The 14,345-nt window shown below is 46.6% G+C and overlaps 1 protein-coding gene across 30 annotated transcripts in view; it reads left to right on the top strand.

Moving 5' to 3' along the window:
- dst (dystonin) overlaps positions 1–14,345 on the top strand; it is a 73,755-nt gene that overhangs the window by 14,274 nt on the left and 45,136 nt on the right. For 18 of the 30 annotated variants that reach the window (XM_055502248.1, XM_055502256.1, XM_055502251.1 and 15 more), the window contains 25 exons: positions 958–1,047; positions 1,933–2,031; positions 3,019–3,096; positions 3,828–3,920; positions 8,147–8,313; positions 8,419–8,531; positions 8,646–8,752; positions 8,842–8,961; positions 9,185–9,280; positions 9,376–9,503; positions 9,594–9,626; positions 10,655–10,748; positions 10,827–10,981; positions 11,061–11,532; positions 11,621–11,749; positions 11,821–11,898; positions 11,977–12,138; positions 12,232–12,336; positions 12,484–12,579; positions 12,663–12,788; positions 12,880–13,032; positions 13,111–13,265; positions 13,367–13,493; positions 13,592–13,775; positions 14,176–14,333. In XM_055502248.1, coding sequence (XP_055358223.1) covers positions 958–1,047; positions 1,933–2,031; positions 3,019–3,096; positions 3,828–3,920; positions 8,147–8,313; positions 8,419–8,531; positions 8,646–8,752; positions 8,842–8,961; positions 9,185–9,280; positions 9,376–9,503; positions 9,594–9,626; positions 10,655–10,748; positions 10,827–10,981; positions 11,061–11,532; positions 11,621–11,749; positions 11,821–11,898; positions 11,977–12,138; positions 12,232–12,336; positions 12,484–12,579; positions 12,663–12,788; positions 12,880–13,032; positions 13,111–13,265; positions 13,367–13,493; positions 13,592–13,775; positions 14,176–14,333 — 3,318 coding nt within the window. Of the gene's footprint in view, positions 1–957; positions 1,048–1,932; positions 2,032–3,018; positions 3,097–3,827; positions 3,921–6,038; positions 6,941–8,146; positions 8,314–8,418; positions 8,532–8,645; positions 8,753–8,841; positions 8,962–9,184; positions 9,281–9,375; positions 9,504–9,593; positions 9,627–10,328; positions 10,562–10,654; positions 10,749–10,826; positions 10,982–11,060; positions 11,533–11,620; positions 11,750–11,820; positions 11,899–11,976; positions 12,139–12,231; positions 12,337–12,483; positions 12,580–12,662; positions 12,789–12,879; positions 13,033–13,110; positions 13,266–13,366; positions 13,494–13,591; positions 13,776–14,175; positions 14,334–14,345 lie in introns of those variants that run through there. The other 12 variants (XM_055502260.1, XM_029175942.3, XM_029175959.3 and 9 more) reach the window with 7 other exon arrangements.

The raw sequence follows: 14,345 nt of genomic DNA on the forward strand, positions 1-14,345 counted from the left end.
TTGTTGTAGTGTGATCCACACCAATCACTGTTATCAATGTGATGTATTACATGGGTCTATCTGTGGAAGACATGATGCATTCATTTCCTAAACCGCTTTTATGAACGTGCAAGACTTCACTGTAGAGACGTTGGATCTCGTTCAGGCATTCGTCCGCTTGCCAGAAAATAACTGCACACCTGCCAAAAAAAAATTAAAAAAGTTAGGTGCTCATTAAAAAGCCACTGCACCATTGCAAATGTAGCATTTTCAAAATAAAAGCATAGAGGCGATCTGCAACCCTGAGGCCTCGTGCTTGGGTTCATTCATATTGAAGTATTCGTCTTCAGTAGTTATAAAACCTCACTCCGCATTGAATTTTTTGTTGAACAGACTGGTATTGAGAGTTTTCTTTGTAGTTTTCTTCTCACTCACCCATGAGAAATCAAAGGTGCTGAGTAATAATTGGATCCCTGCTTGGCTAAACTGCTAACATAAGGGCTCTGGTCTATTTTGGCTCTACAGCTGTGGCTGCTATCGGAGATTACCGCGCTGAAAGCCCTGTGTGAAAGCAGGTCAGTGGGCAGCACAGTGATTTCAGAGGTGCGGTATTTAGGACAGGAAGGAGTGAAGGGCCTGTTGGAAGGAGAACGCCTGACACTGGTGTCGTTCAGGGCATCTGTCACGTTCCACGATCAGGTGTCACCGTGATCTGTTGCTTAATGTTTAGTGCCGCATTCATTTCAGTTTAGGAGGCGATGGGAGCGAAAACAACAAGTTTGTCCTGATGTGTGAGGTCAAACCGGTTTAGATGATTACTGTTCAGCTATTTCAATTCAGGGATTTAACACCAATTCTCATTACATCTAGACTCCAGGATACTGTGTATATACGTAATAATGCCACAATACTCTCCTTACATCACACTTTGCTCAATATGATAATTCATTTCACATTCAAGTTTGTTTGTGTTTGTAGGTACGGAAGCACATAAATGATCTGTATGAAGACCTACGAGATGGACATAACCTGATCTCACTGCTGGAGGTTTTGTCTGGAGACACATTGGTGAGTTAGTGCTTCTCTCTTATCCTCATCGTCACGATGAGACTTTCCAGAGGAAAGACCCACAACGGCATTAACCGTAACTGGCTGGAAAACCCACGTCGATGCAGAAAGAGCTCAGGCGGCGGCTTTAAGATACCAGTGTAATGAAATGACAAATCCTGAGACCCGCTCCTCTTCCTGCCTCCTGCGCCCACTTCTGTAACACATCTGGTGTGTTGGCATCCACATCTACCATGACACTGTTGTTTGACACTGGTCTTGAACTGTCATGGGATATTCATGACGCTCACGCATTGGGAGCGTTGTGCTACTACTGCAGGTGTAGTGACGATTCCTTGTGGTCGACGATTACAGCAGATCATTAACAAGGTTTAACTCGCTAACAAGCTTCTTAACTCATTTACAGCTTATGGTTATGTTTTGAGCAGGCAACTTAGGCTGTTACCATTAAAATTTCCCATCACTCACTTTTTTGTGGCCTTGTTTGTGGCCTTTTCGTAGCAGTACACATGTTTTTCTTTGTTTATGGAGAAATGATAAGGCCTCAGATTGTCTTTGTGTCTTATCACACAGAGCAAATGGCTCCAGAGCGATTGCAGCTTTGGCCTGTTGCTATGATGCCACTATATGAGGATATAGTCTTTGTACTGTCCTGAGGTCCAGAATGTTATCATGCCCGTTATTATGTAATTCAAGGAGTCACTCCCTCTCCAGTGTGACTAACGTCCATGCTCCATCTATTTCTGTTTGCATCCTACTTTCCTCCTCTGTCCTCCATCTTTGATTGTTTTCTGTCCATTGTCTAACCTCCCTTTGATTTTGCCACTGTGTCCATGTCCTCCCTGTCCTCCTCTCTTCCTCATGTGTTGCCTTTTCGGTGGTAAGCCAAGGGAGCGTGATTTTCTGAAGACATTGCGGTTGGTGAGTGGGACAGAAGCATGTGCGGTTGAGCAGCATGGAGACACGGTGGATGATGATAAGGGGGTACGTGTGGCTCACCAACCCCCCCCCCCCCCCCTTAACAGACTAATCAAAGCGTGCTGTGGGTCGTTAACAGGCATAGAGACACAGCCCCACTGTGAAGTGTGTATTTTTGTAGTTAGATTCCCTGCTGTAGAACGCATAAGGTCGTCTGTCTGTCTCTTCTTCCTATTCATGCTGTAAAATGTCACCTCTGCTGATCAAGAGATAATGTCACAGTCTTTGTTTGCATGACAGGATCATAATTATGATGCAGAGAGATGTGCACGTGATCCAAAGACTCAGGCAGCTTCTTCTTAAAATATAAAAAAAATGTCACATTAAAAATATTTTGCAAACGTATTATTAAGACATATTGAAGAAGGAGACTGTCTGTGAAACTTGGATCTTTTCACTGGCTCTGTGCATCATGAAGTCATACAGTCAGAGCTATCAGGACACTTTTCCATCTGCTGCTATGGGGTGTTTTGCTTCTTAGACTTTGCTTCGTGAGTGAATGAAATATTAAATGTTAAATGTAAGCCATTAGTTGATCAGGCGTTGTTTTTCTGCTGCTGCTGATTCTTCAGCATCTCTCCATTATCTGAATACTGGTATGAACGCAGCTCAGTTCTGCTGCAGCATCATCCTGGCTGCAAAGCATCTTCCCATTGCATTACCTCAGGCTGCCTCGCTGGCTGACCAAGTGCATTTGTCAATGATACAGATAATATGAGATGACACAACTGAATGACATTAATGTGGTTTCAATTGCACAATCGGCTGTTTAGGTGGAAATGATAAAAGACACCTTATATGCACAGATTTGTATTAGGCCAATGGCTACTCAGGGCAGTTATTTACAGTATGTGATCATTTAAGTCTTCAATACCATAATCTGAAAGCATGTCTTGTGCCCTTCATGCTACTAATAGGTTTGTTAAAGTGTTGTCTGACTTTGAGACAAACCTGATGCTCTACATGGCTTCTTTTTGCCCCCAATGTCTGCAGCCTCGTGAGAGAGGGAGGATGCGCTTCCACAGACTCCAGAATGTACAAATAGCACTGGACTATTTAAAGAGGCGGCAGGTAAGACTCAGTCCACTCCATGTCCTCGTAACCTTGTTCTGTGACCCCTTTAATAACTGGGAAGGTGGTGGAGTTTTGAGCTGACATCGTCATGAACCGCTCAGTGTTAAACTGCCCGGTTAAGCTGCTTTAAACTAACTAGAGTTGAGACCAAATTCATTCATTTCTTTGCCAGAAGAGGTAGTATGGAGCTCTGACTATAGATCCCATCAGTGGGGTTCATAGCCCTCTGATTGCCTTCCCTTCCCCCACCACACACAGATGTGATGAAGAACGCAGCCTGGCTGAGCTTTAGCCAGATGTGACGTAAGGCGTTCAGACAAAGGATTCATAGATGGTCACAGATGTGTTGCTCCATTGTTCTATAGCTACAGTGCATGCGTGCAGCCAAACACCCAGCACAGGTAAAACACCACCCAAAGCTTTGGTTCATCTCAGGCCGGAGATGTAGGTTCAGACTCGTTGTTGTTTTATGTTTTTGTGAGTCATTTGACTATTCTTGAATATGTCTCATATAAAGCACTTTTAACAGGTTTATATCATTGAATTAATAGCAAACGTATCCAAATCTGTCCTGTCCCAGCCGGTTTACTGTAACAATGCATCTTCAGAATGTCTAGTGTGCCACCTTGTGGTCTTTGTTGTACAACAGGCATTTAGCACAAGCAATATAATTATTAACAATGTCTTTAAAACTGAAAAACATTTATTCATGTATTTCCATCTTTTAGGTTAAACTTGTAAATATCAGGAATGACGACATCACAGACGGGAACCCAAAACTGACACTGGGACTAATCTGGACCATCATCTTGCACTTTCAGGTCAGTGAAATTCTTTTATTGTTTGGCATCGATGTGTTTAAATTGATTCTGAATAATAGATCATTACCTACTTTCATCTGTACAAGCATCGTCCTCGCTTTGTGCTGATTTGCTTCACATTTTACATATTTACATGCAGATGCATCACCTGTGTCAGCAAATGGTTACTGTTAAGCTCAGGCCGCAGACTTTACCATCGAGTTACAAAACAGATACATAATGTGTTATGATAAATGCCCATAAAATTACTCTATATCCATAAACTGGATGCTTTCTTGTTTGACTAGGTGTCAAAGCAATACAGGCAACACTTATTTTCCAGGATATATGGCTTTATTATGTGCACCATGAGTAGTAATACCTTGAATCCATGTGCACAAATCATTGTAATACCACATTTTAGGCGCTTTAGGCTACACTTATATTTCTCCGCTTATATATTCTCTCATTCATCATCCGTTCATTCCTGGAATGACACAAATCGCGAGAAGCAGGATGGTCTGTGTGTGCATGTCCACGGGATGCAGGTGCCCATTAAAGTATGTAGCGACTAGAAGACACGCTCACATTTTATACTTCACGGCACCTCTCTCTCTCCTGCTTTATCTCCGGCCCCTGTAGTTTTGACTTGCATCAGATTATTGCTATTTGTCCACAAGCCACGTGTCGCTGGAATCCTGAGGGAGTTGGTGTGAGCCTGTCCTACGCAGCTCTTATGGACAAACGTGCATCTCTGTCGCCGGTGCCCTGGTTGAAATTATAAATAAAAGAAGGAGTGAATGCAGATTTGCACTCGCGCTGACAGGTAGCGTCGGTGATGATGCCAACACCTGCTGCTGTCAGTCTCACGCAAGCCCCGGAGCAGCGATGGGCCTGTTTCTTCTTGAATCAGCAGGGTAGCAGGGCACCTCAGGAGAAAATGTTCCCCCTCACAGCATCAACCTGTGGCTTCATTATACGTGCACATCAGCGTGACGTGCTTGAGTCGCACTCTGTTCATGTTGTAATAATCAGGAAGGGTTCGGGGCTAAAGGCCAGAGGTTGCTTTAAGGACAGGCTCCATCCGCGATCTAATATGTTTAATCTGGATTTATGTAAACTGAGCTGACTGGGTGTGTGTGCTGTAATGTTTGAAGCCAGCTCACAGCTGGTTTACTGCCCAACACTTGGAGTTCTGTCAGGACGTTTCAAGCAATAAACAGGATTTAATTTATTTATTACATAGTTTATAAACATAGTTACTCATGATTCATTCATTTCAAGCGAGCATGTATATAGTGAGGTTCATTTTTCTGTGCTTGTTAAGGTTTAACTGGCCTTTAAGTAGCAGTAGTACTCTGTGGTCTGACCTGCGCTGATGTCAGGTGACTCTGACCTTCAGCCAAACCTTGCCGGTCTTCCGATATTCCAGACTCACAGGGAGACGCGGTTATTTTTAGAGGAGCTGTGCGGCAGCGTTACGTGAACAGGCTTCTCCTCGTTGCCCTGAAATCAAAGTGCTCCCGGCCGCAGTGTGGCGGGTTTGTGTCACACCTGTCAGAAAAAAATGATTTTCTTATTGTAATTGTTGTAATATTTTTATATGTTGAGTCATTTCCTGCTCAGACGTGGCGGTGATGTGTTCTGATAATGGTGTTTGTTTAAGGCACTGGACAGAGGCCCCACCTCTGCAGTCACTCTGCCATTGAACGCAGCACAACGGAGCTGAAAGCTCTTTGTTGTGTAGCTCAGGTTTGCTTTGACCTGCTGTTCCTCCGAGCGTCTGGGTCACGGAGCCCAACGCGCTGAGCTGAATATGTGGCGCAAATATTAGGAAACAAACACCGGCGGCCGTGACGCGGCGCGCGTTTACTGAGTTGACGAAGCAGCTCATCCAGCTGGAAACAGGTGTGTCTGCTTCATTCTCAGCTGAGCGCCACGGTTGCGAGCGGCGGGTTCCGCTCCCTGCGTGCATTTATGGTGCCGGCGCCGGATTAGCAAAGCCTGAGAAATGTATCAAAGGTCAGAAAGGATTCCAGTGTCAGAGCAGAGTCCAAACAGAGCGCGTGTGAGCGAGACGCGCAGCAGGGAGAGGGAGAGAGAGAGCGAGCGAGCGAGCGAGCGACCGGTTCTCAGCTGAGTCTCTGAGAAGCACCGACTGGAAAGACTCCCCTGAGCTCAGCTCAGCGTGCTGACTTTTACGGTATAAGTGTCTGCCACGCGCTCCACCTTTGATTAGTGAGGACCAGTCCAACAGCAGGGAAATGGCAGTGGGATAGCTTCTCAAGTGGAGTGTGTGACTGTCCGCCATGGGAAACGTGTGTGGATGTGTCCGGGTCCCCAGGGAGGAGTCCTACGTTGACCCCGGCAAAGCTCCGTTCAAGCGTGAGTCTAAGGAGCTCAAAGGCCGCCGCTATTTTCAGAGGAAGAAGCGGAAATCCGAGGGTTTCCAGCAGGTTGGGTCTCGTCAGGTTCCCGAGAATGAGGAGTTTCCGAGCGTGGCCCCCTGTGGCGGTGCAGAGCTTCAGGATGACCCAGGTGGACCCGTAGAGGAGAACCAAGCGGGACCGGGTCAGCCGCCACAGGTGGAGGCGCATCTATCCAGACAGGACAGCCTGAGCAAAGGGGTCTATGTTGGAGAGGTGCCGGTCTCACTCCTCACAGACACCTGGAATCGTAGGAGCTCGGCACGCAGGCCGGGTCGGTTTCCCGCCGAGGAGACGGAGGCCGACAGACGCGGGCTGAGCGCAGAGGGAAAGCTTCGGTGCGTCAGCGCGGCCTCCAGAGGCGCCGCGGCCAAGGACGGCCTGCTGGCGAGGAAGCGGCTGCGGCGTCAGCTCGACAGGGCCGTGAGCTTCGGGGCGGTGGAGCACACGCTGCGGACTCTGAGGGGTCACGACAGGCCTGGCAGCGAGGAGGCCTTCGCCAAGATCATGTGGGGCTCCCAGGCACACAGGAGGAGGAGGCGGAGGTCCGACACCTGCGCCGGTTACGCGCAGCATCCTCCAGCTCCTGCGCGATGCGTTTCTACGCAACCGGAGGTAACGAGTGGAGCGAGAGTGCGATAGTGAGGGTTTGTTTGATTGATACACCTTGACGTTCCAACTCAAGTGTATTTGTTCAGAAACAGTGTTGGCTGTCAAGCCAGGTTCAGCTTTTTAATGTCTATTGTTGACGCAGAACAGTTAACACTATCATCGTCATCATCATCATCATCATCATCATCATGCTTCTTGGTTTGGGAAAGTGATTTCAGGAAAGCCATATGCTCCTTTTTTGGTCGCTGATCATCTATTTCTCTCTATTTGTATTTGTTCCAAGGCGCCTGAGCTGAAGTGTGTCGCTGTGCGTTTCAGCGTTCACAAACCAACTTCCGTTTGTTGACGTGTGTGAAATGACTGACCGATTGACTGAACAAATGCTTGGTTGGCTGCACACATGACTTTAGGCAATGCTGTAAAATATTAACGTAAATGCTGGTTGGTTTGAGTTTGATTAAGCTGGAACGTTGGCTGCACATTATTGTATTTGATGACAAACAATCATGTCTGAAATATTTAGATTTGGTCCTTTGGTGTGAAAGTTACTGGAAACAAGGCTTGAATTAATTTTGAATATTGAATGTATAAGTGTGGTTTCACCTGCCGATAGAAACACTTGTTCACGCAGCAAAAATGTGCCGGTGTGCGACAGTTATGTGGAAGCTAATCTGTGCACTGTTTACTTAATGACGTCATACTTCGCCTGTATAGAAGCTGTCAAACTGCTTGGCAACTTATTACGCAATCCCCACACTTCTACTGATAGTTATCAGACTGAACGTGAGAACCAAGTTATAAACAAGTAGGAATTGACAAATGTATATGTGTGTGTGTGTGTGTGTGTGTGTGTGTGTGTGTGTGTGTGTGTGTGTGTGTGTGTGTGTGTGTGTGTGTGTGTGTATATATACAGGTATATCACATTTGTCAATTCCTTCTTGTTTATAACTTGGATTCATATATATACTGTATATATATATATATATATATGAGAATATATTAATATAAATTTTTGGTACTACAAATATCAAAAATAAATAATAAGATCCAGAAACGCTGCATCCTTCCCTGAGCCTCTGCTCATTTAAGAAGGAATGAGGTGTCGTGGAACAAGGATCTGTGATGCTGTAGTAATGTGTGTGAGTGGACACACGCCACAGGTAACTTCACATCAGACTCCGCTGACTCTGGATCCTCTCTCTGTACCAGATCTCGGAGATTCACGTGACGGGGGAATCCGAGGACATGACAGCCAAGGAGAGGCTACTGCTCTGGTCCAAGCAGATAACGGACGGATATGTGGGAGTACGATGTGACAACTTCACAAGCTCGTGGAGGGATGGGAGGCTTTTTAATGCCATCATTCATAAGTACAGGTACCGCCACACATCCTTGTGATTTCAGCTCTACTGTCTTTTCAGGCTTCCCTTTTCAGCCTGTTTAGTTCTTGTCTTTCTGGTCTCTCTCCCTGTTTCTTACAGGCCAGACCTGATCGACATGAGCCATGTCTCTACACAAACCAACCGATCCAATCTAGAGCAAGCGTTTTGTGTAGCTGAACAGTTGGGGGTGGCCAGACTGCTGGACCCCGAGGGTGAGATTTCTGTTTTTTTGGTTCTGAACACTTGTAAATCATGTGGAGTCTCCCTGAAAACAGCTCATCTCTCATGTGTTTCACGTGGCGTTTGTGACCGTTGGGTGTTTTCAGACGTCGATGTTCAGTCTCCTGATGAGAAATCAGTCATCACGTACGTCTCAACACTGTATGATGCCTTCCCCAAAGTACCCGACGGTGCCGATGGAGTCAGTCCTAATGTGAGTTAATGCCATGGGTCCACCATTACCTCCACCCAGTCCAAGGCAAAGTGCTGTTGTATCGACTCTGGTCTTTTTGCTCTGAACAGGATGTGGATATCAAATGGGTGGAGTACCAGAACATGATCAAATACCTCAGCCAGTGGATCAAACACAACGTGGCCATAATGTCCGACAGATCATTCCCCAACAACCCTGCGGAGCTCAAGGTCTGACACCACGACAAATAGGCCCCAATGTTATTATCTTATAGTTTGAACTTATAATGTTGAGAGCTGGAGGATCATTGTCTGCTTCAAACAGTCAGCATCTACTGTAACTTGAGACTTAAAGTCATATTGATAGATATGAAAAGTCAGGAGAATCTAGGGTATAATAATCATATTTAATATAATTTTGACCTTTTACCTTTTCCTTTGTTTTGTTTCACAGGCACTTTATACGCAGTATCTGCAATTCAAAGAGCACGAAATACCACTGAGAGAAAATGAAAAGACGAAAATCAAAACTCTCTACAAAATGCTTGAGGTGAACCTTACGTGAAACGGGCCTCGTGCTCTGATCAGACCTCGCGCTTTAGCGGCAAGTGTGTAACTAGAGCATGTTCGCTGTGTGTCTGGCAGATGTGGATCGAGTTTGGACGTATTCGCTTACCCCCGGGTCATCATCCCAACGACGTGGAGAAGGAATGGGGTAAATTAATTGTTGCCATGCTGGAGAGGGAGAAGAGCCTGAGGCCCGAGGTGGAAAGGTATGCAAAGGCGCTCAGAGAGGATTAACTCTCTCTGACCTTGCCATCATATCAATATATCATGTAGCTTTTTTCCAAATGTTGTTTTAGGAGAACGGTCCTCCAGAGCCTTGCTGTGAGGAGGTGTTGTCAGAGCCCCATGTGACCCACATTTATTTATTGCCTCTAAATGCTTTGAGCCGCGTACTGTCGCTTCATGCAGTAATAAAGAAGCAAAGATGCTGCAGGAGTCAGCAAAGCATCTTAAGCTAGTGAAGCTGGATCCAGTATCAGATTGCAAACCCACTAACATCCCTGCTGAAACCAGAGACTGCGGGTTATTGCTGCATATGTGATTTTGCTCATTGGGCAGAAATCCCCTTACTGAACCTTTAAATTGCATGAAATGCATATTTCTGTTTTTAATATGCCAAAATATATTCTAACACTGAGTCGGGAATGACTGAACCTCTAGTAAAAAAATACTTAAATGTTATTTATTTGTATATTGTACTTTCCCTTTCGAGTTTGATATTATTACCAATGAAATTGTCAGGATTTAGGAATCTTCTGTCAACCATAGTTTACATCTGCACCATCGTCTCTGTGGCTTATAGAGACATTATACTTACAGCATTAATATTGGGTGTGGTCATAAGAGCAGAAACAGCAATTACAGCAGTTTGGTGAGGCTTTTTACAGTCTCACTTGTTAGGGGGGTGTGCTGTCTCAACCTGCTTTCTAGTTTTTATCCCCCGAGGTCAGCATATTATTACAGGGTGGGATTCGTTTTACATGCTCCTCACCTGGCTGCGACACTATAAATATAAGCCCATCGAGAGCGCTTCCATCAGTCGGTTCTGCCGAGGCTGCACAGGATGAGACGCGACGATTGCTCGAGTGGCTGGATGTAGCAGTTGTTACATTAGCTTAGACAGTGAAATGGCTTATTTTAGCGGGATCTCGTCCGTTAGCAACAATAGCTATAGCAGCTTGGGCTCCTGTGACACCATCATCACTGAGCCTTTACAAATTAACAGCTCCATCTTTCTCAACAACAACATTGCTTATGGCTCCCGGTGAGATTCGAGTGTTTGCTTGGCATTTGGGATTGCTTTTGTCAAATAACTTCCATCTCACGTCTTCTCTTCTCTTTTTTTGTTTGCTTCTAGGCTTGAGATGCTGCAGCAGATTGCAAACAGGGTTCAGCGGGACCGTGGTAACGGCGAGGATAAACTGGCTTTGGCACGAACAGCATTGCAGTCTGTGAGTTTTGTACAAGCTCTGTTTGACCCTAAGTCGTTAACAAATAACACTGAGCGCGCTTTGCTTTCATCTCCTAAGGATGCCAAACGTCTGGAGTCTGGTATCCAGTTCCTGAACGAAGCTGAGATCGCTGGATACCTGTTGGAATGTGAGACTATTCTCAGACAGCAGGTTGTGGACATCCAGATTCTCCTAGATGGGAAGTTCCCCTTTGCAGATCAGCTTGTCCAAAGGTACAGTGGTGAAAACGATAACAGTCTGTCCTCTGATGCGTGATTCTTTGGGCTTTAGTTGATGCCGTTTGTTTTACAGGGTATCAAAACTCCGGGATGACTTTCTAGCCCTCAAAGCCGAGTGTTCATCTGTGTACAGCAAAGGTCGCACCCTGACCACAGAACAAACCAAAATGATGATCTCGGGCATCACGCAAAGCCTCAACTCGGGCTTCTCCCAGAACATCGGCGCAAACCTGACACCAGCCCTGACTAATTCACTCACCCCGGATGGCTTAGGCACCCCTGGGTCCACGTTCAACTCTAGCCTTACGCCATGCCTGACTCCGTCCTTGACCCCTGCCTTGACTCCCGGCATGCAGCCAGCCTCAGTTCAGAGCTACGGCACGAGCGGCGGCGGCGGCATGGACCCAACCAGCCTCAGGCAGCTGAAACACTTACAGGTCCGAAAGCCCTTACTGAAATCCTCACTGGCAGATCCCAACATGACGGAGGAGGAGGTCAACATGAAACATGTTCAGGACCTGCTGAGCTGGGTGGAGGAGATGCAGGTAGGGACTTACCATGGGCTTGGTAAAGAAACCAGTTTGTACATAGATCACACCAATATTCAATTTTTTTTTCTGTTTTGTTTTAAAGTTGCAGCTGGATCGCTCAGAGTGGGGATCCGATCTGCCAAGTGTGGAGATTCATTTGGAGAACCACAAAAGTGTTCACAGAGCAATTGAAGATTTTCAAAAAAGTCTTAAAGATGCCAAACTGAGCGAGGTGCGTGGTTTGGGATTCTCTGTGAAACAAATAATCCTCAGTATAACCCATCTGACATTTTATTTCCACAGATCCAGATGAGTTTACCCTTGAAGCTGAATTACTCAGATAAACTCAGCAAACTGGAAAGGCAGCATGAAAACCTGTTGGTAAGTCATTTGCTGCTACTAGAGCTGTTCATTTCTCTCAGGCCTCAGTCTTTCTTCATGAATGTCCACTGCTTTCAGAGCTCTTCAAGCGAGCGACAGAGCCACCTGGAGAGCCTGCATGACTTTGTGTCACAGGCGACCCGCGAGCTCATCTGGCTGAACGAGAAGGAGGAAGAGGAGGTGGCGTTCGACTGGAGCGATCGCAACAGCAGCATCTCCAAGAAAAGAGACTACCATGCTGTAAGACGCTTATACATGTACTGTATAAACTGTAAGAGAACAGAGCGTGAGCTGAGCCTAAATGGCAGCATTCGTCCTAATGTCTTTATACAGGACCTGATGAGGGAGCTGGATGAAAAGGAGGAAGTGATCAAGTCCGTGCAGGATAAGGCAGAACGCCTGATGCTCAAGAACCACCCAGCCAAGATGACTATTGAAGTAAGCCCTTCTTTCCTCTGTGTATTAGATTTGTGGTTAGCACAACAACATGCGTCCCGAATTTCGGTCGCCACCCTGCATTCAGCTCCCACAGTGATTTAAGGGTTTAGGCTCCTGTCTGAGCATGCATTGTGTTTCCCTCTTCAGGCGTACAGAGCTGCCATGCAGACTCAGTGGAGCTGGATCCTGCAGCTCTGCTCCTGCGTAGAGCAGCATCTCAAGGAGAATGCTGTTTATTTTGAGGTGAGCTGCTTCCCGTTCACCCCCGACACAGCCTACCGCGCGTGTTTACCCAGGCTGACGTCTGACGTTTTTCCTATGAGCAGTTCTTCGCCGACGCCAAAGAGTCCGTAGATTACCTTAAGAGCCTGCAAGATGCCATTCAGCGAAAGTACAGCTGCGACAGGACGAGTAGCCTGCACCGACTGGAGGATCTGATCCAGGAGTCCATGGTGAGCTTACGCACCAACCCTGTGTGCTTCTAGGCGATCACACAAACAAGAACAAGCACAAGCTTATTTTATTGTTGCCGTGTGTCTCCAGGATGAGAAAGAGCAGCTTCTTCAGTACCGAAGCACAGTAGCGGGTTTAGTGGGCAGGGCCAAGAATATAGTGCAGCTGAAGCCCAGGAACCCTGAGAGCCCCGTGAGGTCCTCCATCCCTGTGAAGGCCATATGTGATTACCGTCAGATAGAGGTATTCTTCACTACACAGCTGACTCGACAGCCTTTTATTCAACTGTTTTATGCCGGACCTGTGCCGTGTGCCTTTCAGATCACCATTTATAAAGATGACGAGTGCGTGTTGGCCAGTAACTCTCACCGGGCCAAGTGGAAGGTCATCAATCCAGCCGGAAACGAGGCCATGGTGCCCTCTGTTTGCTTCACCGTCCCTCCGCCCAACAAAGAGGCTTCCGACATGTCAACAAAGTAAATAGCCTGGATTCTGAACTTCCTTGACACTCAAATGTGACCGAACATGTTCTGTTGTGGCCGCGATGCGCGATAATGATCTTTCGCTTCTCATGCAGAACCGAGCAGCTATACCAGACCGTTCTTGCCCTGTGGCACCGCTCTCACATCAACATGAAGAGCGTGGTGTCTTATCACTATCTGATGGCTGATATTCGAGCCATCCGCAACTGGAATGTAGCGTCGGTATGTTGGTTCTTCCTTTTAAGTTGATTTTATCTGCCTCCGTGATCGAGAGAATACAAAAGCGCAAAGTGCATGTTTGTTTTATTCCTGCGATGCAGATAAAGACCATGCTACCGGGTGAGCATCAGCAGGTCTTGAGCAACCTGCAGTCCCACTTCGAGGAGTTCCTGGAGGACAGCGAGGAGTCCGAGGTCTTCACGGTGGCAGACTGCACCCAGCTAGAGAGAGATGTCGCTGCCTGCAAGGAGTACTACCAGGAACTGCTCCGATCTGCAGAGAGAGGCAAGGCTCAGACCCACCCCCCCAAACACACACACAGGCACTTTAAGCCCTTTAAGCTTTGTATTAATGCCCTTTGGAATTACTGTAAATTGTTCCTAAAGAGGTGGGCGACTGTGCTCTGAATGTAAAAGGTACACGTTGAGGGTGAATGCAAAGAAGTTGTTAATATGTGGTTTGAAAATAGTGGAGAAATAAAAAAATATCTAATACTTAACCAGTGAGTGTATTACTCTTCGAAAACAAGACACGTGAGCCAAGTTGGTGTTCGAGCTTCTAACGCCACCTAGTGGTGAACCTGTCTCCCCCAGTTAACACACGTTTAACATTTTGACTGGCCTTTCACTGCCTGAGTCTCATACATATTTTCTGTCCTTGCATTGACATATTTTCCGCTCAACAGAGGAACACGAGGAGTCCGTGTACAACCATTACATCTCAGAGATACGCACCTTCCGCATGCACCTGGAGGCCCACGAGGAGCACCTCATCAGGCAGATCCGCTCGCCGCTGGAGCGAGACGACCTGGAGCAGAGTCTCCAGCGCATCACGGAACACGAGGTGCTCATCAGG

Source organism: Betta splendens, chromosome 15 (assembly GCF_900634795.4).
Source record: "Betta splendens chromosome 15, fBetSpl5.4, whole genome shotgun sequence".
Classification (NCBI taxonomy): Eukaryota; Metazoa; Chordata; class Actinopteri; order Anabantiformes; family Osphronemidae; genus Betta; species Betta splendens.